The following is a 23259-nucleotide window of genomic DNA, read 5'->3' on the forward strand; positions in this document are numbered from 1 at the left end:
AGCTGAAATAATAGACATAAAAACACAACTCCATGAATGATGGTTCTCCTTGATTATATGGTAGCAGTGAAATTCAGTTCGGTGATGGGCCATCTTGGATTCAACTCTGTCAACGGCCTCTCTTAAAAGTCCTTGAGGTCTCGTGCCACATCCTGCTCATTGAAGCACCTCCTCCCTTAGTACTTGCCAAAGTGGAGGCTGGTTGGTTAGAAATGTACAGATAGATAACAGAACTTATACCCAACGTTACTTCACACACACACACACACACACACACACACACACACACACACACACACACACACACAGAAGCTTCTAGCTACAGCAAGGAGCCATGAATTCCCCTGTCAAAAAGGAAAAAGGTCACTATCCTTGTAGACAATGGTTCTCTCCAAAGGCAGCAAACCATGGAATCCCTTTCCTGAGTGACAGGTGACTCACACAATGCCTGGAGAGCTTACATTGCCCCAGAGATCCACGGAGCTGTTGCCTTGGCTGAGAAATCCCTGCTGAACTCTCTACTCAGTTGGAAAATGAGAATGTCCTTGGAAAGTCTGTCAGGACAGCCTCTGTAGGTGGCTGTATCCAGTAGTCCATGGTCTCTGAGTCCCTCTAGCAAGCTTTGGTGACTCACCAGCAGCCAGTCAGCCAACCAGGCCCCTGTCCAACCTGCCTCTGACTGCAGTCCCAGGAAAGTGGCCTCCCCACCCCCTCCAGCAGGGCACAAAGACATTGCTAACAGACCGTGGCAGTCTCATTTGTAAACCGTGTTCATCCGGCAGCCAAGAATGATCTGTCCTGATGCTCCCTCTCCTCTCACCCGCCCTTCCTCTTTGGGCTCCTGCTCGTTCCCCCTTCCTTTTGCCTAGAGAGTGATTTGTCTGTGTTATGGGTAGGCCTGACAAAACATTCCACATTAGCAGCTGAGATGTTGTTTGAAATGGGAAAATTGCTGGCAAACTGCTCCATTAGTGATTCCAGTAACAAATACTCTGTTCCCCCAATGAAGATGAGATCGTGGAGGCCCAAATTAATACGACTGTCTCCCTCACTCTGCAGTGAGGATTACTCTTCAAGATGAATGGATCCTCCTTGCCAGAAGTGTGCATCCACTAGACATAGCCGTTGAGGGAACTGGTCCCTCCCCTCTCTCCCTCCGGCACCCCACACACCCCCTTCCAAACATATTCATATTCTCTCTCTCTCTCTCTCTCTCTCTCTCTCTCTCTCTCTCTCTCTCTCTCTGTGTGTGTGTGTGTGTGTGTGTGTGTGTGTGTGTGTGTGTGTGTGTGTGTGTGTCTTCATCTTCTCAGCTGAGGGTTTGGGGAGCAGCCATGCCAAATGAGAAGCTGATGAAAAGATCTGCACCTTGGGGAGAAGGGAGATGGATAGGGATGAGGTACTGAGTCCTCAGCCCGGGCTCGGGTGTCATTTATCATCTGTAATAGAGCGTCCCACCTGCCGCTCAGGCCTGTTTCTCACCACGCCGGTTCTTAGCGGTGGGAAGGCATTTGAGAGATGAAATAATAAGACTGGAAAGGCTCACTTACTCCCCGTGGCCCCTTCTCCTCCCAGCAAGTTCTGGGCTCGGGGCCTGCAGCATCTCTTCTTTTTTTCCCTGGGTCCTAAGAGTAAAAGCATTTGAGAAAATTCATAGGACGTATACGGCACACATTCCAGCAGCATCTTAGGAGTCCAGCCTGGGCCCTGGGGCTTGCAGACTCTCGGGGAGCCAGTCTGAGGAGTGTCATGCTGAAAGCCTGAAGGCTTTAAGGCTCTTTCACCCCAATATTAAGAGTGCCACAATGAAGCCAGCCGCTGACAGCTCTGCCCATTAGCTCTGCGGTTGAGATGTCAACTAAATAGCAACATGCTTCCATGGCAGGGAAACACGGCCGTCTCAAGGTCTGTCTCTTTCTTCCTTCTCTTTGTGACATTGGCTTTTTCAACACATTGCTCGGTTGCTTCCCACAGCATTCTCTGAAGAGCACAGCTGCCTCCAAAGGCAGCTGCTGATAGTCAAGCCCCGAAGCCCTGATTCCTCTTTCCAGCTTCCCCCGACAGCTCTCGGACCCTTGGATGAGGCTCTGTAGGCCAACAGCTGCACACTGTGGCTATGGCAGTGTGTGTCCTGTCTCCTACAACCAGGACATGGGACTTGTGCCCTTGTGCTTTTTGCTAAGAGACGCCGTCCTGTCCTCAAGGCCAGAGAATACAGTAACCCCTCAGTGGTCCCTTGGTGAGAAGTGGTTGGTTAATTGACTGTTCTCTGCTCTGTTCTCCAGACGCCTAGAACAGAACTCCATCAAATCCATTCCTGCCGGAGCCTTCACCCAGTACAAGAAACTGAAGCGAATGTGAGTTTCCCTTGGGAAGACATTATCAGAATGTTTCCATGGGCGGGTGGATGGGTAGAGGGCTTCCCGGTGTGTAGTAGGCATCCCACCCGATAGACAGATCACATCCACTCTTCTCAGACAGGTCTAGGCTGGTCTCCTGAGATTGTGACGAAGCGTTACATACACGTGGTAAGGTTTGTGAGCTTCAGCATGTAGAGCAAAGAGCCTCTCTGACCAGAGAAAAGTGAAATTATCCTTGTGAGAGAAGCAAGTGAGCTGCCCCACCCCCAGAGCCATATTGGCCAACTTTAATGCCCTTGGCTTTGGTGATATCAACAGCAATGTGATAGTGGTTTCACATCTTGTGCTACCATCATTCACATTCCTACAAACATGCATACACGCATACAATTAATACTTAGTGAATGTCTGCTACATGCCAGTCTGGATGGAGCATCAACAAAAATGAAAGTTAGATTCATGGAGGCTCCACTACAGTTGGGAGAGCGCAAAAAATAAGGAATTAAGTATCAGAAATTGGTAAGCTGTCCTAGGCAACAGGAAGGGCAAATGGAAGGCATGGAAATAATGCATGGTAGTTCATAGCCAGTGGTTAACAGCACTGGCTGCTCTTCCAGATGACCCAGGTTCCATTCCCAGCACCCACATGGCAGTTCACAACTGTCTGTAACTCCCTGTTCCAGGGGACCCAACACCCTCACACCACACATACATGCAGGCATAAAATACAAATAAATAAAAAATTTTTTTAAAGATTCTAAAGGGAGACCCCTTTCCCTTTCCATGTTGGGAAACAGTTAGCCTAACCTGGTATTCGGTGTGCTGTTTTCATTCCACTGGAGAATGAAAAATATGCGTGGACTCCATCCTGCTTTCCCTTGCATATCAGGTCTGTTCACTGATTTCCCTTGAGTGGGAGGAGCCTGTATCAACCAGGTCTACTGAGTCCTTTCATGTTAAAAATAAACATGCCCACAAAACCGTGGCATTAGTAGGCTTACCCTCCAATCTCAGGAAGCCAACTTCCCATCTTCCTGGAAAGCCAAAGCAAACAAGATTTTTCTCCTAGTTCAATTCCAAAAGTGGGAAACCCACATAACGAGCCAGCTCAAGGCACAGGCTCCTTCCCTCTCTTTGGCAGCATCCTTTCTGGAAGAGCTGTATAAATATAGTCCTTAATATTTAAAATCTTGGGTCATTCATCTCTTGGTGTCCCTGCTTCTCCAGCTCACTCTCCATGCATCCCCCAAATTCATTTTTAAAGCCCAGCTTGATTATGCACCCAGATAGTAATTTTGGTGAGAAATGACGAGTTCAGTGACTGCCTCCAACCTATAGCTCCTGCATGATTGAAGTTACTGTTCTAATTTTTTGTGAAGTCCAGGTAATTTAGAGCTTGGCTGTGTTTTACTGTCCTTTCTCCATCCTATTGGAGTTGCCACAATGGGCACATTCAAAATTCATAAGACCTTATCAGTCACGACCTGGAGAGTGAATTTAATTTTTGATTACTTCTGATGCTACTGGTATTTATTATGATGCCCCACAAAGGGGTGGAAGGCGGAAAGAGAATCCACTTAAACTTTTTTGACTAATAGAATTTCAAAAATATAGACTATTGTTTAATGGTGTGGGCTCGGATAAGTCTCAGATGCAAATGGATTTCAGACCCTAATCATGATTTTCTCCTAGGTGACCATGAATAGTTTATACATAATACTTAACCGGAGGAAATTCCTCTCTCGGCTGTGACTGAACACATCCTGGTCTCTCTCTAAAAAATAGAATTATCCATGAATCATTGGCTCCACTCTTACCTATTTCTAATGGTCACCCCAATATTAAAATAAATTCTGCCAGGTGAAAACCCATATCAGTAAGAGATGGGATACTGGAGACCATTTTCCTGGTTTTATAAAGTTGATTTGTGGACAACCCTACCACTGAGGGCAAGCCTGTGCTCTTCTGCCAGAATGGCATTATAAGAGTTCTTTGAAGCCAGATGTGGTGGTACAGGTATAATCCCAACTCAGGAGTTTAGGCATTGTGAGTGGTGAGTTTGAGGCCAACCTGAGCAACATAGTCAGACTATGTCTCAAAACCAAAACAAATTCTTTTCATTTGCATGCACAAGGGTAGAACAAATCTTCCACAGGTTGTAACATTTCCTAGTCTCTTATTGTTTTTTTATTCCCTGCTTATCCCTTCTATGTACTGAAGTTGCTGTTCCAGCCTGGAAAAGCTGGTCTCTCTTAGTCATTCCGTTTATAGCTGCAGGGGACTGAGTAGATCTCAGCATGACTAGACTCTGAAACAAGGGTAGTATGACTGAGGGATCTCCTGCATGCACACTTCTTACAGATTTAGTAAATACACAGATTTATGTTTTCTGGTGCCCTGAACACCTGGCTTAACAAATCCAATGACTCTGGGGTTTGAACCCTGGCCAAGACTGTCTGTACTGTGTCCAGCTTAGTAACATCAGGAACAGCCTTGAGCTGAAGGTCTGGAGGTAGAGATGTCCACTTATTACCCAAATGCCTGTGTCAAGACCTTAACAGCTTCATGCCCTTAACCTCTCAGGGTGGTTGTTTCTTCCTGCAGTCTTTAAATGTGCCATATAGTCCCACTTAGAGATTCATATAGTCCCACGTAGAGATCCATATAGTCCCACTTAGAGATTCATATAGTCCCACTTAGAGATCCATATAGTCCCACTTAGGGATACATATAGTCCCACTTAGGGATACATATAGTCCCACTTAGGGATACATATAGTCCCACTTAGGGATACATATAGTCCCACTTAGAGATACATATAGTCCCACTTAGAGATCCACATAGTCTCACTTAGAGATCCATATAGTTTCACTTAGAGATCCATATAGTCCCACTTAGAGATCTGTATAGTCTCACTTAGGGATCCATATAGTCCCACGTAGAGATCCATATAGTCTCACTTAGAGATTTATATAGTCTCACTTAGAGATCCATATAGTCTCACTTAGAGATCTATATAGTCCCACTTGCACATCACGTTGGTTACATTTTTCCCTTCTGTGACTAAACAGCTTGAAGACAGAGGGGTTCATTCTGGCTCCCAGTTTTAAAGGATACAGGGCCTGGAGAAATGGCTCAGCAGTTAAGAACACTGGCTTTTCTTCCAGAGGACCTGGTTAGATTCCCAGCACCCACATGACCAGAAGCCATCTGTAACTACAGTTCCAGGGAATCTGACACCCTCTTTTTACCTCTGCACATATATGGTACACAGACATACATGCAGGCAAAACACCCATATATCTGGTTTTTTTTTTTCATTAAAAGGCATATAGCCCAGCATGGCAGGAAAGCCATAAAAGTGAGGGCTTACAATGGCTGTTTGAGTTAGTAGTCATGAGGCAGGGAGAGACGAATGCTGGTCCTCAGCTGCCTTTTCCCCTCTCCCCTTTTTATTTAGTCAGGGACCCCAGCCCATTGAAGGGTGCCACTCCCATTCAGAGTCCATTTTTCCATCTCAGTTAACCCTCTCTTGAAACAGCCTCTCAGACACAGCCAGAGGTTTGTCTCCTAGGTGATTACCAAATCCAGTCATGTTGACAGTGGAGATGAGCCATCATATACACGAATCTAAATTTCCAACTCAGAGAAGCAGCAGGCAGGATGACACTCAAAGGAGCCAGGGTGGAGGTGGAGTGGCGGGACTGGAGAGGTGTCCAAGGATCCAGAATCTCAGTTGGCCTAGAGGAGGATGTTCAAAAGATGTATCCTTTACCACGTTGGCTGTGGTTAATAGCAGTGTGTTGTTTACTTGAAAATTTCTGAAGGTAGGGTTTTAAATGTCCTTACAAGTAATAACAGAGAACTTCCTAGGGTTTGAATGTGCTAAACAGCTTGATTTAGCCATTTCACAGTGAGTACATATTCCCAAACATCACATTACAAATTTATAAATGTATACAATAAAAAAATTAGGGGGGGGAGGCCTAAGTGACTACCAGTGTCTATTCTCATCAAACTATCACTTTTCCAATTCCCATCATCCATCACTTCCAAACTAGAAGATTATCTCACCTCATGTTATAGCCCATGGAGAGTTGAGCCCCAAAGTTCTCATTGTGAACTAAAACCCCAATCTGTCCCCACACAGCTGAGGTGGGGATCTTTCCCAATGCCTGGGGGACTTCCTGTATGGTAGAGGTCTGAGCCCCATGAATGGACATCCCACAACGAGGGGGGAAACCCAAAATGGGCCTCCACGCTAATGTGAGCAGACCCTGTGTGTGCTGTTCTAAAATGCTTTCTAGGCAGCCACCCTGAGGGTGAGCAAGATTAGGATAATCCAGGGTATTTGCTTGTTAAGACCCTTATACAAAAATGGAGTGCCGAAGAAAAGCCCAGTGTAAGCTGACGAGTTTGCGAACACAATCTGGATTTGTTTGAGGCGATCTCGCCAGCTAAAGGGATAAACCAGACAGCTGTGCAGGAGGGGCCTTAACCTGGGAAATAGCTTTCAACTTACAGGCTTTGGAAGGAGGACAGAGGAGAGCAGAGGTCTAGGCAAAAGTTGTTGCATGGCCTTTTTCTAGGCTGTTAGATGAAGGAGGTAGACAGGACAGAGGTATTCCTTTCGTGTGAGTTTAAGAGGCTGGTGCGGCTGGGTGGCTGACCCCACTGGCGGCCATCACTTACGAATCTTCTCAGATGTGTCTCCTCCTGTTGGCCTGGGAAGACCTCAGCCCTCCCTCTCCTGCACAAAAGCAAGGACCCGTTGATTTATTTTGTTGAATGGGAGAAGTTTCTTGTCGGAGGAAATCGGTGCATCTCTCCTGCCAGTGACAGAAGCCCAAAGGCCAGCCCTGAGCTAATGACTCTGAAGTAAAAGAAATCCCCTCCACAAGGGCCATTAGCAAGAGCCTGTGGCCCAGTTCTCACTGGGATGCTGAAAGCACACCGCAGAGGACTCCCTGCATCTGGGAGACTAGACAAGCTATTGCACCAGCAACTTTGAAATCTGACTAGCTGTGGCACCCACACCTTCGAGGCCAGGCTAGCCACCATGTGCACTGTGTTTGGAAGACCCTTCTAACACATAGCAGCCCTCTTAAACTCGGGATATATCACCTCCCTAGGCTTGTTCCCAAACGAGGAGCATTCCCAGCCAGTGACACATCCATGTCTCAAAGGCATTCTTTGAGAGTCTTGTGATTTGCTTATATCACACAGCTAAGAGGATGCTTCATCTGTCCTCCTTCAGGTCAGAGATGAGAAATGACTGGGGAGGTGAAATGCCACAGGACTTTCCATAATCACTACCAGGGTACAAGACAAGAAAGCAATGCATCAGGGAGCCTGGCCTGGCCTTTGGGTGGGTGGAACCCATGCTGCTTTGTCTCTACTGTTAAATACTTAATAATGGTACCTGAGACCAAGGCCCTGGCTTGAAGTTGGCTTTGGTTTGGGGTTCTTTTTTTGAGCGGGGGGTATTTTTGTTCATTTGTTTTGTTTGTTTTAGTTGGTTGGTTGGTTGGGTTTTGGTTTTGGTTTTGTTTTGTTTTATTGAGACTGGGTGTCACTGTGTAGCCCAGGCTGGTCTCTAACTCCCAATCCTCCTGCCTCAGCCTCCAAAGTGCTGGGATCACGAGGCATCGGCATGCCCAAGAAGCACAGCTTCCAGATGTGGCTTTACACCTAAACAGCAATGACCTACATATTCATAGCCTTTTGTGCCAGGCAAGACTTAAGTGGACATCCCTTAGACCCCGAGAAGACATGCAGAGGAATACTTTACCCTGAGGCAGTAGGAGATGTGTTCTTTAGGTATTGCCTCTTGTGCTGTGAATAAACTGCTTGATTGATCAATTACTCTGTACCAGTTTTGAATGGCTGAACTGCTGGGTGCATACTTCAGGAAGAGCCTTATCATACCTGTGAGCCGTGTTCTCAGACTTTCCCATTAATGTTTTCAGAGACATCAGCAAGAATCAAATATCGGACATAGCTCCAGACGCCTTCCAGGGCCTGAAATCACTCACATCGCTGTAAGTGGGGCCGGGGTGGGAGGCGCGTCCGTATTTTTCAGGAGGTGTTTATCAAGGCTTTATGTTCCCTTACACACTTGTGGCAATCTGGTAAAAGAAACAAATATTTCTTCAGGGGAAATTGATCTTGGGGAATATTTCTACAACTCACATGCATTATTTTTATTGATTAAGTGCCCAGCTGCTTTCCCAGTTATCGGCTTCTAATTCGAATGCATCTTGACTCTCACCTCACTCCCCCTCCCACCCCACCTCACCCCCCCCTCCCACCCCACGTTGCCCAGTGCTGTCTCAGGAGACAGGGAGATCGGGTGGAGAGAATGGTAATGCATGTCTGAGAGGAGGCCATGGCTCACCGCCCCTCCTCCCACGGTCTGGGGCCAAGTCCAGGAGGGCAGCATTTCTTTTTTTTTCTGATTTCCAGGCTATTCCAGCCTCGTAGTTAGTGTTCAGAAAGGATCTACCTCATCCCATGACCCTTCCTTTCATGGATTTTTAAAGCCCTTTTTTTTTAGCCCAGTGGTGAGATTCAAAGCCTCACCCACCAAGGGCCACTGGACTCCCAGGCTAAGAGAGTGTGGGGTTTTTCCCTCCTTCCCTCAGCAGCTCCCTCAGGGCAGAGGCAGTCCCTTGAGCCTTCTCTGCATGTTTCCTCAGGCAAAATGGAGACAGTGGTCCTGCCTTGCCTTGGTCCTGCCTTGCCTAACACAGTGGATGATTGACATATCACAGTAATAACAATAATTGACAGCATTTATCAGGCACTGATTGATGCCAGGTACTCTTCCAGGAGTCTTGTGGGTTTAATCCTCATAAAAACATAATCTGTGGCGTCTACTGCCATGGATCTAAGCTCCTTAATGGTTTTTGTACCCATCGGGAACCCTGGCATCTCAAACTGTACCTAGCACATAGTGACTGAAGAAAAGACTCTGGGCTGGGGAGGTAACAGTGAGTACACTCCCTGCTGCTCAAGCCTAAGGATCTGAGGCCGGAAACCTAGCATCCACATAGAAGCAGGGGCACAGTGGTGTACAGCTGTAAGCCAGCCCTGGGGGGAGGGGAAAGACGGCGGGCGGGCTCTCAGGAGCTCACCGGTCATCACTCCAGGTTCACTGAGAGAACCTGTCTCAAAAACTAAAATGGAGAGCCATATATATCTGATATCAACTTCTGGCCTGCACACATACACACAGGTGAGCCACCACACATGCACACACACACACACACACACACACACACACACACACACACACACCCTGTGCCTATACACACACTCACTGGCATACATCACAGAGAGGGAGTAGGGAGGAAGGGGGAAGAGAGAGAGCATGTTAAATTAGTGGGGAAAAAAAAAAAAAAAACTTCTGTAAAAACACACTAATGAGTCTGAGAGAGAGGATTTGAGCCCAGCATGTTTGGTCTAGAATTTCACTCCTGATACCCATGCTGTGGAGCCCTCTCCACATAATGTGAGAGCTGTGCCATCAGAAATAGTAATGGTTTCACCAGTTTTTATATTTGTATCACCTAGTGCCTTGTTCCCTTCGACATCCCCAGACAATAAAGAGGGTGTTCACAGGCATGCGATCCGTGTATTGCCTCTTCACAACCTGTTTGCCTAGTTTACGAGCATGCAGGTAACAAGACAAACATATCCTCCCGTCCCACTGGGCAGGGGCCGAGGACAGGAAGTCCCTGATTCCGCTGGTGTCTGCTGCCTGCCGAGTAAATTAGTTTCATTTATCGAATAGAACATCTGGCTGGGATATCAAAGACAGGGCCGTGTGTGAGATTAGTGTCTGCTTATTGTGATGAGTGTCACAGAGGAGAGGAGACAGAGAGGCCCCTGCTATCAGGATCCCATCTTAACCTTCCCATTCCCCTTGTCTGGCTCCCTTCACTGACACTTGGGAATGGTCTCAAGATAGTAGGATGAATCCTGTCTTGCAGAAGAAATTCGAAGTCTGGTTGCCAAACAGGAAAATGGCACACCAGTAGTGGACTCAGAGGCGTGCCAAGCTTTCCGTGAAGTACCTCTCCACTTTCGTTTATCCATTCCTCCATTTAGCAGGTACCTGCTCTGTAAGTGGGCAGAGTTTTATAGGCATTAAGAATATGACCAGGAACTGAATAGAAGAGCTGCCAGGGCTCATGAAGCTGATCGTGTAGGGTAAAGGGATGGAGAGCCTTTACCCCAGACTTGTTCATTCATTCAGACATTCATTCAACTGGCATTTATTATACTAGACCTTCCTCTTTCTCCACTCTAGAGACCCAGCCATGGACATGCCCTGTAACATCATCACATTCAGGAGAGTTAAAGGAAGAACATAAAAACTAAGCCTGACAGGGCTGGAGAGCTGGCTCAGCAGTTAAGAGCACTGGCTGCTCTTCTAGAGGACCTGGGTTCATTTCCCAACACCTACGTGGCAGCTCACAACTGACTGTAACTCCAGTCGCAGGGGATCTGACATCCTCTTCCGGCCTCTGCAGGCACCAGGTGCACACATGGTGGACAGACAGACACACAGGCAAACCACCCATACCTATAAAATAATAAGAATAAACTAAGCCTAAATAAATGTGTGAGTAATGTAAGCTAATATGAAGGTGATTGCTAGGGAGAAGCAAAATAAGATAATCAATGATAGAAAATCTTAGCTAAAACATTTAGGAGACTTCTGCAGAAGGAGAGGTGTTTGGACTCAGATGTGAAAGGCTAGTGAGGGTAATCAAGGCAAGGCCTCAGGTGAGCAGCCACACAGATCTGCTGGCCGGCACCTTGAGACTGATACAGAGGCAGGTGATTGACGCACTAGGTTTGAGGATGCTCCGTACCGAGGAGTGATGGACTGCCTGAGGACCCCTACCCCAGCTTCCCTGCTCCCACCGCCAGCAGCTTCTGCCACTCTAGAAGCTCTGACATCCATTGGGACGCACAGGCAGCGGCATCACTACATTTGGCGCAGTGAGCAGTGGGACATTAATATGAATTACAAATGTGAGCCTGCGCCATCATGCTGACTTCTAGTTAGTCATTAATTTGTTGAAGCATTAATGAAACACACCCGCAGGCTGATGGAGAGCTCACTCTTCGCTCCCAGTGGCCCCTGGAAATGGGCATCGGTGGGGGAGAGGGGCCTCTTTCACACCCATTCACTGTTAATTCCTTCTAATATTTTGCCGCCTCGAATGACCGTCAGCCTAGATTCGAGATCTGAGTGGGAATGAAATAATTTGCATAGCCCATGAGCTTAGACCTGAGAAGGGGTTTCAACAGAAGCAACCCAAGCCCTCTTTAGCTCTGTTTCCTGATCAGAGGGGAGGCTGGACCCCAAGGACAGCAAAGTCTGTCATGAGATGAAGCAGAGAGAGGCCTGGAGAGCCTCAGTTCCAGGTTTACAGACCTGCTAGGTGCTGGGCTTGAAAGGTAAACCCATATTCCTTCCCCGGGCTTCTTGAGTCACCAAACATGAGGCCTAGAAATAGCAGGGGGAACATTGTAGGCCTGAGAGATGAAATGAAAAATAGAAAATCTGAGTTCCTTTCTTCTTAGATCTAAGAGAATGGGGCAGGTGGATAGAGAGTGGAAGCTGCCGTCATCTGAGACAGCGAAACTCCTCAGCCTCCCCACTGAGTCAGGCCTCAACTCAGCAATGCCTGCACCATCTGGAGATGCCCCCGCACACGCGTAGCCCTGCTGTCTAGATGGGTGATTAAAGAACTCAGCTCAGGAATTCCTAGGATGCAGTGGGATATTAAAAGGAAACATTCTATAGGCTGGCTCAGCCTGATCAATACCCATTGAAGACACAGGCTGGCCTCCCACACTGCTTATTTACTGGGGGGGGGGGGGAGGTGAGTCACGCCAGCAGCTCAGAGGTACCACAAAGGGCTGCTCCTTCCTTGTGGGGGTGATGTGCTGGGCTGGGCTGGAGTGCAGCAAGATGTAGCCTGTCGTACCTCACCTCCAGGATGGCACCCCCGGCACAGGGTGGAACTGCCTGCCCCTGTCTCCGTGATAAGAAGATGGGCTGGATGTGGCAGATCAGGGAGGCGGGTGACCTGAGATCTTGCCCCGGGACTGGCAGAGGTGATCACCTCCTTTTAGCCCTGCTGATTGCTGTCATTTGCTTCCTTCCAGGGTGCTCTATGGTAACAAGATTACAGAGATTCCCAAGGGACTGTTTGACGGGCTGGTGTCCCTACAGCTGCTGTGAGTAGGAACCGGCGGTGTTTTACATTCTCGTGACTGTTTTTGCAGACTGGAAATGTTAAGCCATGCTCCGGAGAGTTCTTTTGACTTTATGCCTATCATACTGACACCAAAGCCTCTGTGCATTCCATCTCTCCTCTCCAAGGCCTCGTTTTTGTGGCCAGAGAGGCAGAGTGTTGGCAGAGAACACCAAGGCCAGTGTACATCAGCCTAAATGATGCAGTCCAGAACCCTGGCCCTCGCGCGTGCGTGCCGTGAATAGGTTCATGACTTGGAAGTAAGAAAGTGCTAAGAATTTAGGGAACTAAAACCTTCCCAAGGCAAACTCTGGTCTGGAAGCTGAAAGAGCTGTCTGTAGGCATGTGACCTTGCGAGGGGTGTGGGCGGGGAGAAGCCATTAGAGAAGAAGCGTCATCAGTCAGCAGTGTGACTGTCTGGGAAGGCAGGCTGAGGGGAAGTGTTTATTTCATTTAAAGGAAGATATGTTGCCTCGAGTTTTAAGCTCTGGGCTTATTTATTTCATTCCGGTCATTTGGGCTTAAATGTTTGAAGAAGATAATTGAACTCTGATGTGGAGAAATAGAGAAAGGAATTCAGCTTATTTAGAAGATTTTTATGATGAGCCAGAATCATCCCTGGTTTGTGATGAGGTAGCTGGTATATCTGTGCTCATGTGTTATGGTTTGGGGAGTGTGTGTGTGTGTGTGTGTGTGTGTGTGTGTGTGTGTGTGTGAGAGAGAGAGAGAGAGAGAGAGAGAGAGCACACGAGTGTGTGTGCACACATGCACAAATGAGTATGTGACTCTCATAATTCCTGTCGGTATTAAGAATTGACCTTGAGTAGCCTATGAGCATGCCAACTCTCAGAGAGGTAAATGACTTGCCCTGCGTCACACAGCAAAATAAGTGTAGAAAGTGAGTACTCTCCATGGTCATATATTCCTAAAGGCTTCCAGCTCCCTGAATAGCACATGACAGGATTTCACTGGCCTTCATCTGAGTACAGATGTGCATGTAATTTTTTTTTTAAACCAATCACTTCCAAGTCAGGCAAGGTGTTGAATACCTTTAATTCCAGGCATTATGAAGCAGAAGAGTCATGAGTGTGAAGCCAGGCCGGACATTTGGTCCATGAGGGGGGAAGGGAGAAAGATCTGTCACGTCCATTTCCCAGTGAAGAAGAGGTTCCAGACTCCCTGCCTCCCTTGTACTGTTAGGAGATGCCACAATCTAAGTTTGTGGGCCAGCCCGATCTCTGGAAGGGGAGAAGGCACAGGACCACAGACACAAAGCGGGAGGTGGGACATGTCTAGAAAGAAGTAAGACTCCCCTGGCCCTCCTATCTCTTTACACCCTAAACTCCCAGGTCCCTGGACAGATTGCCCCAGGATATAGAACAACATTGGAATGAATGGCCATCAAGTTCCTGGGCTGTAGGTCCAGCACAGCAGCTGTCAGACTAGTTTGATAAAGCCGAAAAGCAGAGAGAGAAAAAACCTCCATCTTCCTGACTCTTCTTCCACTTCCATCTCATTCTGCATGGCTGTAGGTGAGCAGACCCGTGTTCAAAGGTCCTAGCCCTTCCTGAGTCTGTAAGTCTGTTTTATAGAATGACCTGCCAGGGCTCTGCAAGGATCTGGGCATTTTACAGATGGTGTTCTTTGCTCCTAGCAGGGAAACTAAGTTATAACTGCTACCACGAAGCTGGTTAACTGTAGCCATTAATCCCCAGAAGAAGAATAGCATCTGCCTGGAGGTGGGTTTGGGGGCACTATGGCCAGCCAGGCTGTTGTGAGTGACCTCTTATGATAGACATTGAAAGGAGGAGGTCATGCCCGTTTACACTAAGGAGAGATGGGCTGGACATCAAAGTGCCCGGCATTGTGAATGGTGTGTATCAAAAATTCTAGAACGGCGTATTTTTAAACAAAGGAAATGTGTCCCTGCTACAAGCTGACAGCAGTCGGGAGGTGACAAGCCCCCCTCCCTGGACTTGAAAGGCAGGCCAGCTGAACAGAACCACTTTGAGCAGATGGAATTGACTAGCTAGGGGGTAAAGGCAACGCTTCTCCCTCTGTGGAGACCAGGAGTTGACACAACTCAGGCTGGCTGGCTTTCCAGAAAAAAACCCGCAGGCGGGGCTGGAGTCCATCATCTCTGGTTCTGGCCTGCTGTTGAGCAGTTGGAAAGCAGGTCCCCATTAGATCGAATTTAGGGTTCAGCGGGCTGTAGATTGGATTTCTGCTCGTTTGGCTGGAGATAGTCTGATAAGAAGGCTCTGATTAGAATACCCTGGTTGACTGGATAATTTCATCTTCTTTGACTCAGAGGCGGTCCATGGGAGTTTTGTCGTTGTGTCGTCCCGTCCCCCACCCCCACCCCTTGAATGATTGGTCAATCTGAAAGTGGAAATGTCCCTTCCGTGCCTAGGGGTCCTGGATGTTTTCTTTCTGGCACTTCCTGTGGCACTAACAGGGACCAAGTGGATGTCTGTGCTTGGTTAGTCTGCCCCCTTTCCTTCCTGGTTGCTCTGGACTTAGCTGCCATCCTTCCAGATATGCCCGGTTCAGGATGTACCCAGCCAGGCCACTTTGGCTGTTTGCTTACCATGCTCCTGTGGACAGATGATCAACACTAAGAAGAGTTCAGTATCCTAGGCTCTCTCGGAGACTTCACCAAAGGGGTTTCTACAGGCAAGCTTTAGCTGTCCCTGGAGTTGACCCTGAATTTGAGAGGTGTTGTCCCCTGTAACCTCCCAAGGGTTACATCCTTAGCTTACTGTCCAAGATCTCGGGTCAAATGAGCCTCAGGGCTACACACACACACACACACACACACACACACACACACACACACAGAGAGAGAGAGGAGAGAGAGAGAGAGAGAGAGAGAGAGAGAGAGAGAGAGAGAGAGAGAGAGAGAGAGAGAGAGAGAGGAATCATAACACATGAGTGTAGCTGTACCGGCTGGTGCTGCAATCCCACCATGCCTCCTCTGACAAATCTGCCTGTCTCCCCTTGGCTGATGGTGTCTATAATAAGTCCTCACTGCACAGTTGGAAGTTGAAAAGCTCATTCTTAAACTGAGCCTCGGTCCCCGTTTCTAAGAAACTCAGAAGTCTGTTGTCATGGCCGTCAGATGTTTTTGAGGAGCTAGTGTACCTCCATGTAATTAATTCCGAGAAGGTCCAGTTCCGGCAGTCGTTCACTGTGTAAAGATGCACTCACTGTTTGCCGCTAGCAGCATTCATTGTTCCGGCTGGGAGATAGTCCATCAGCTTCCTTGTTGAACCTGGCTGCCAGGGAGGGAGTTGGGTGACCCAGGGAGGCACCTGAGAAGCCAAGGTTAGAACAGAAAGTGTCCCCTGCATGTGATCATAACTGCTTTCCCTCCATCCCCCTGAGCTCTTGGGACATCTCAGTTGATGGGCATCGGATCCCGTGTGGGCAGCCGGCAGGTAGGCATGCCCTAAGAGGCTGCACTTTGTAACTTAGAGGCCCATCGTCTGCAAGGCGGGAAACACAGTCAGTGTGTCACTAGGGCTGTCATTTCCCTCTCTGATGGGCAGCCACAGCTTTCCCTGGGGAAAGGGGAGCTTTCATTTAACACTCATTGATTTCATGGCATGCCCTGGAAAGTTACTGGACTGGAGGTGGGGCAGGCCGGGGGAATCAGAGGTGGAAGCCTTTCAACCAAACCAGATTGCCTTCAGCCTGGAGTAAGTTAAGGCACCTGTGGTTCCATTTTCTTGGAAGGCAGACAGAAGCGTTTGAGGCTCTTGAAGTTTGCCAAGCAACATGCCAATTACAGAGCAGTGAACACAGCTTCACTCCACAGAGACCACGTTCCCACAGCGGCAGCTTCACCTGCACATCCTCCTCTTCCTGCTGCCGCCATCCAGGACACCTAGCAGTGACTGGGTAGTTAAGATGTCCGGGGCTAGTGCTAAGCTGTGACGGATGCAGTCTCCTTTAATCTTCTCAACAATGCTACAAAGGAAGCATTTTGATCGAGGCCCATTTTACAGATGAGGCACTGAGGGTTAATCAACTTGGCTTTGATCGCTCATATATAAGCTGTAGGACCAGGAATCTAGGAGCTCTTGTTTCCAGAGACACAGAAGTGAAGCTGGGTGGGTAGAAGAGTCCTCTCCTGCAACAAAACCAGCACATTTCAGTGGTGCATTTTTAAGAGGAGTCTTTCTTTTCTTGTGAGTCCGGCATTTCCTAAGGAAAGCCTTAAGGTCTGGAGTATTCTGTGTAAGTGGTTCTCTCTTCTTAAAGGCCTGATTAGTCACCAGGCGGCAATCATACAGGGAAGTGACCACCACAATACCTGTGTGTCAGGGGGGCAGACCAAGCAGAGCTAAAATTGGCAAGGTCACTCAAGTGCCCAACAGCTAGGGCATAGCCCTCTCTCTAGGCTCTGCGTCTCAGCTCTCCTCTGATTCGCTTAGGAAAACCTTACCTGTCCCCAAGGCCTTCCCATGTCCCTGAAATGGATAGATAGATATGTTTCTCAGATAGGCCACCGGATGGCGATGCTGTATGCTGCATGCTTTTGTTTCAGTTCCTTCTGGCATCACCATGACAACCCAAGGCCAGTGATGACAGTGTAGCCATGAGCAGGAGCAAAGGAAAGAGTCACCTCTGCCACCTTTTGAGTCGGAGGGGTCCTCCTGTGCCCTCCTGTGAGTGTTTGGCATAATATGGATCAGAGCACCCATCACAAGCTCCAGGAAGAGTCTGATCGTGCCAGAGTGCCTCCATACTATGGCACTAGAAATCAGTCAAGTCTTCCTCAATCTGGCGTCAGCAAGTTGCTGAAGGTCAAAATTAATTCCCCATATTTCATAGGAGAGAGGAACATGAAAAGAGATTAATCCTGTTACACTTGGTGGATAGAGAAATTTAGGATAGCGGAGGGTTAATTCTAATGAAATAAAAGACAAGACAGGCATATTAATGAGAGAGAGATGCCTGGAGATCCCCCAGCTTAGTCAGGGGTCCATAATAGCTCCTTTAATTGGTATTGGTACTAATACTTTATGCCCATGTGTAATAGCAAATACCTCTCTAGAGACACATAGAACAATTTTAATGGTAGAGAGCCTTTATGACACTTTCTTTTAAAAGTGTTCTCTCCCAAAGGAGCCAAAGAAAAGGTCATGCCAGAGGCCCTTGGTGCCGTCTTTCTCTTCCCATGAATCGGCTCTGTGCACGTGTTTGTGAAACAGAAACTGATTTGCAGGTTCGGGAAGAGGAAGCTCACAGTGCTGCTGTTCTGGCTGGGTTCATTCCTGTCTCCCCCTGGGATCTTTCCTGGAAGAGTTTCAGCCCTTCTCTTGGAAAGGCTCCTGCACTCTGTCTTGACCCTGGTTTTCTGAGAAGACATTGCGCTCTCTGGAGTCTGGAATCTGGTCTTGGCATCTTTGGCCGACACTCTCTAAAGAGGAGGAGTAAGGTGACCACCTCTTTCCGCAGACCTTGGGGCAGGTGTAGAGAATATAAATACAACCCAGAATGATAGCTCTGGGCCGCTGAATCAACATGTGGCTGGCTGGAGTTGCCTAGGTGATTTTAATGCAATTTATCACTAAACCCAACTCCAGATGTTTGTGTTTTCCAAACCCTGCAGTAAAGGCCCGTGAGGATGGGATAGGAGCAGGGGTGGTGGCTGTCGGTGGGGCTTCAGTGGCCCTTGGAGAGAGGCTATGCTCGTATTCACAGATCTCAATGGGCTCATCTTCTCCCCAGGCCCCACCCCAATACCACTTGAACCCTGAACAAATGAGGCTGCAAGCTGCTACTAGCAGCGAGAATGCCTGAGCCTTTCCTGATAGGCCAGGCAGGTCCCCTAGCAGGGCATGAGTCATAAGATCTGCTTCCATTCCAGACTCGGGGTATTTCCTTCCCCACTAAGCTCTGGCTTTGTGTCTCCTGCCCTGCTTCTCCTGGAGGCAGCTGTTTCTGGAAAGGATTATCTCCCAGCAGCATGGTTATGTCGGGAAGTCCATGGGGGGAGTGCTCATACCTCTTGACATGAAACATATGTGGTAGTCCAGAGCGCTCCAGCCAGCAGGGGGCGGTAGTGTGTCTCAGGGCTAACGTGCAAATATATACACCCACTATCTGCTGTGTGGCTCTCCTCTCATTTCTACAATGGGAATACAGCTCTTCTTGTTTTATATTACTGCAAAATCATCACCAAGTTTGGTGGGGAAGTAATCCTCTACCTGCCTCTACTTCCTTATAGTCTGAGGTGACTCCCACTTCCCCTTAGCAAGGGGCTAGGTATCAGACTAACCTACCACCCACAGGTCAGGGAACACTACTCAGTTATTTTAGGCCCTTGAGTCCTCACAGTGTCTGTCATCTGGAAGGTGGAAGCAGTTACTAAGTAGGGCTATGTAGGATTAGATATTTGTATGGTGTCAGTACAGGTGCTTAGTGTGGATTAATCTGTCAGGTCACTAGTCACATGGCCTCATCATCCTCTCGATAGTCATGTGTTTCCTGAGGTTCCTTTAGGAGGCTGACCTGGAAGCCTCAGAGTTGGTTCTGGAGTGTCTGGAGATACTTATGCACAGAGCGGTCCGTGTTTTCCGCTGGGAGAGAGGACCCTGGGATGAGGCTTGTGAACATCCCAGGTGTAGAGGATGCTCTTGTCTCCCGGTCATCCCAGAATTCAGGGAAGCTTCACAGGGAGGAGAATAAAGAGCCACACACACCATCTCCCTCACCAGCGCTTACCTATCAGTGAACATAGAAACTGCCACCTTGTATCCATTAACGGTGTAGTGAACATCCCAAGCTGAGACGCCTCTCCACTCCCGAAAGACAAGCAGGGTCTTCTAGACCCAACCAGACCTCTGTCTACCCAAAGTGTACCCCATACACCTCAAGGCTAGCCAAGCTAGGCGTGCACCAGAGATAAGGAATGCAGACAAGAGAAAATGCACATAGATTTTAGGTAGAGGATGGGAGGCAAGCTTTGCAGTCACACAGGCTGAGGTTTTACTCACTGTTGGGTAACTTGACCAAGTCTGTCATCATTCTGACCCTCAGTTTCCTCATCAGAAAAACGAAGGTGATCTCAATGCTCTTGTGTGGGAAATATTTGGCACATAGGTGTGGCCTCGATGTTGACTCAGCCTTCTTGCCATTATTTCTAAAAGCACTTACATTACTGCACCCCAAAGGAAAATGAACCAAATCAGGTCAAATATTGTGGAGGTCTTTACTCCAAGGAGTCTTAAAACTAGCCAACAAGGGAAGCCCATGTCCATCTTCTAATCACTAAAGTCCATTGCAGATACAGTTTGAGCATCCCTAATCCCCAAAGCCAAAACACTCCAAATCTGAACCTTTCTGATCACCTATATAACACCACAGGTGCATAATTTCCATGCTTGACCTCCTGCGACGGAGCACACAGTCAAAAACAACAACAAAACCCAGCAGCATGCAAACACCATCATAGAAAAAGCCCCACAAAGCTACACAGAGAAACCCTGTCTCGAAAAAACAAACAAAAAAAAAAAAAAAAAGAAAGAAAGAAAGAAAAAGCCCTACAGGCCTTGATTATAAGGTGTATATGAAACATAAATGAAGATAGGTTTGGGTCCCCTCCCTCAGATCTCTCATTATACATACAAATATTCCCCAGTCTGAAATTCCAAATACTTCTGGTCCCAAACATTTTAGATAAGGGGTACTGAGCCTATAGTCTTTTTTTTTTTCACTCCATCCTTTGGTGCTTTTCAAATGCCCTCATCTCTTGCCCGTGGACCAGACAGCTCCGAGCTCCTTTTATGGAAGCCAGACGGAGTTGAGTAGCTGCCAGTCTTCTTCCCCCAAAAGAGAAAGAACAGAGGCAAGCTGCTAGATCTTGCTGGGGCTGAAGTTCAGAAGGCCGTCCGAAGCATCTAATTCTTCATAAGCAGCTTAATTTTATCTCTCCCGACACCGCCTCGTCGTGCCCGGGGAGCTGAGCAGCTGGTAGAGGATGAGTGTCCAAGAGACTGTGGCCTTCTCTGTCTTCTTCTGGCCCCCGTTTCATGAGCTCTGCACCTTGAGCTGTTGCCTAGTAATTCTGCCAGCCTGGGTTGTTTTGCTATTTCACCTCTTTGAAAGAACGTCCCATGCTGAGCTATCTAGGAGCCATAGGAGACAGAGAAGCGTCCAGACGAGCAAAGGAAGCCAAGCTGGACCTGGTGGGTAAGGAGTATTGCCAAGATCCATTCAGTCTAGATAAACTCGCCAGGCGAGCCAGAATTGCTGCTTCTCTGTCTCCAGAGCCATCTTCCTTGTCTGATTCAAATACTTCCCAGAACCAAGTATTATTGCTGTTGGGCTCATGAATCTGGACCAAAGTGTCAAGTCTAAAAGGAAGCTTGAGGGGGTGGGGGTGGGGGACATAGAGAGGAGTGAGGACTATGGCAGAGAGTATATGTCTGGCCCGTGAGTGTGTCCACAGCTGCTAGCACTGGAATCATCGCCAGAGGTTTTGAAATTTGTTTTCCAAAAAAAAGCAAAAATCTAATGTGCGTGCATGTGTGTGTGTGTGTGTGTGTGTGTGTGTGTGTGTGTGTGTTGTATGTGTTGTGTGTGTATGTGTGTGTGTTGCATAACACTTCTAACTTTTTTTTTTTTTTTTTTTTTTTTTGGTTTTTCGAGACAGGGTTTCTCTGTGTAGCTTTGCGCCTTTCCTGGAACTCGCTTTGGAGACCAGGCTGGCCTTGAACTCACAGAGATCCACCTACCTCTGCCTCCCGAGTGCTGGGACTAAAGGCGTGCGCCACCACCGCCCGGCCACTTCTAACTTTTGATACATAGAGAAGTCTTATTGTAAAATGGTAGGGAAGAGGGGATCTTCAGGCCATTGGCTAAGCCTTCCTGGTATCTTTACTGAATAGTTTAACATTTCTGGCATAATGGTGCTCTCATAGGCCTCGAATATCAATATTTAGAACAAATTGTTTACCAATTACTTAACAAATAAAATAAAATACCCAAGCATAGTGGCACACGCCTTTAATCCCAGCACTGGGGTGGTAGAGGCCCTCAGATCTCTTAGTTCAAGGCTAGCTGGTCTATAGAGAGTTCTAGGACAGCCAGAGCCACATAGTGAGACCCTGTGTCCCCAAAATTTTTTTCATTCATTAACAAATTAAAATTTTAAAAATAAAACAAAAGCTTGTATGTGAAAGATCCACTTCTGACCTGATTGCTAGGCTGTTACTCTGTTCATATTGCAGCCCCCTTCAAATGTCCCCCACCTAGAATGACCTTGACTGCAATTTAATACAGAAATCACAGGATATTGGGAGGGGGGTTATAGAGGGATGGGCAGATGGGCGGGGTAGATAAGGCATTCATAAAGAAGCGGCTGAGCCCTCTAGAGACCTGGTTATCATAATGGCTCCCAGCATGCTCCCCGGAAACTCTCCTGACCTTGAGCAAAGCCCTCCAACTCAGCTTCAGTCTCTTCGCCGGTAACTGCGAGGCGGCTCTGCCCATCTGCCCAGGTTACTGTGTGAGTAACAGGGGGTCGGCAGAGCACTTCGGAAAACAAAGAGCGTTCTAGCAACGTGAGCTTTTTTTCCACTCTGAGGCAGGAGGACATCTGTGTGGACCCTCGGGACCTCGCCTGTTATTAGCCAGATTAAACAGGCAGTTCTTCTTCTGCTTGTCATGGCCACAGCTGCCTGCCAGCACCTGGAGCGTGCAGGGGACTGCAAGGGAGGGGGCACCCAGGGGCAGCTCCAGTAACGCCAGCTCACAGTCCAGACTGGGGTACGGAGACACTCCTGAATCCTGGGTCATTCACCACCAAGGGAGCTACTAGCTCGGAGCCTGCCTTGAGAACTGATGTTTAAAACTTCAACCTTTTTACTCTTTGGTTTCTTTCCCTCTCGTTCAAGAAGGAATGAGAAATGGTTTCACCATTGTTTCAAGGGCACAACCAGTCAGTCTCGAGCTATAAGGGAAATAAATGCTCAGCACCCAGATTTGTTCACCTTAGCAGCTCTGCATTCTGAATCTTACCTGTGGCACTTGGGGCATCTGCTGGACCAGTGGTTCAGCCACTTCCTGTGTTGTTCTGGGAAGGAGGGGACAGTAGGAGAAGCTATGATCATAACAGAAAGGGTCGCTTGTGGGTAGTAGGAAAGCTGAACCCGAATCAGAGCTCCCTTCAGGGAGACATCCCTGTTGGAGCTGGGTTGTGTGTCCTAATGAAAGATAATCATTAGTAACAAAGGGAGGGATTGAAGAGATGACATTTGTGTTACCACAGGGTACACACATGGCAAACAAGAAAACTAACCAATATCCTCCAGTCACAGGCTGAAGTGAGTGGCAGGGAGGAATTGTGTAGGGGGCGTGAGAGGCAATACTGGAATTATAGGGTCCTGCTGAGGGTGAAGGGGGTCAGGGCAGGCCTCCCTGAGGAGGGTGAGGGGTCAGGGCAGGCTCCCTGAGGAGGGTGAGGGGGTCAGGGCAGGCCTTCCTGAGGAGGGTGAGGGGGTCAGGGCAGGCCTCCCTGAGAAGGGTGAGGGGGTCAGGGCAGGGCTCCCTGAGGAGGATGAGAGGGTTGGGGCAGTGTTCCTTGAGGAGGGTGAGAGGGTCAGGGCAGG

The 23259-nt window shown here is 48.1% G+C and overlaps 1 protein-coding gene across 1 annotated transcript in view; it reads left to right on the forward strand.

Annotated features, from left to right (window-relative positions):
• Slit3 (slit guidance ligand 3) overlaps positions 1–23259 on the forward strand; it is a 603162-nt gene that overhangs the window by 474221 nt on the left and 105682 nt on the right. Inside the window, exons 10-12 of the mRNA XM_028858254.2 lie at positions 2286–2357; positions 8330–8401; positions 12549–12620. Coding sequence (XP_028714087.1) covers positions 2286–2357; positions 8330–8401; positions 12549–12620 — 216 coding nt within the window. The remainder of the gene's footprint in view (positions 1–2285; positions 2358–8329; positions 8402–12548; positions 12621–23259) is intronic.

Source organism: Peromyscus leucopus, chromosome 8b (assembly GCF_004664715.2).
Source record: "Peromyscus leucopus breed LL Stock chromosome 8b, UCI_PerLeu_2.1, whole genome shotgun sequence".
NCBI classification, from domain to species: Eukaryota; Metazoa; Chordata; class Mammalia; order Rodentia; family Cricetidae; genus Peromyscus; species Peromyscus leucopus.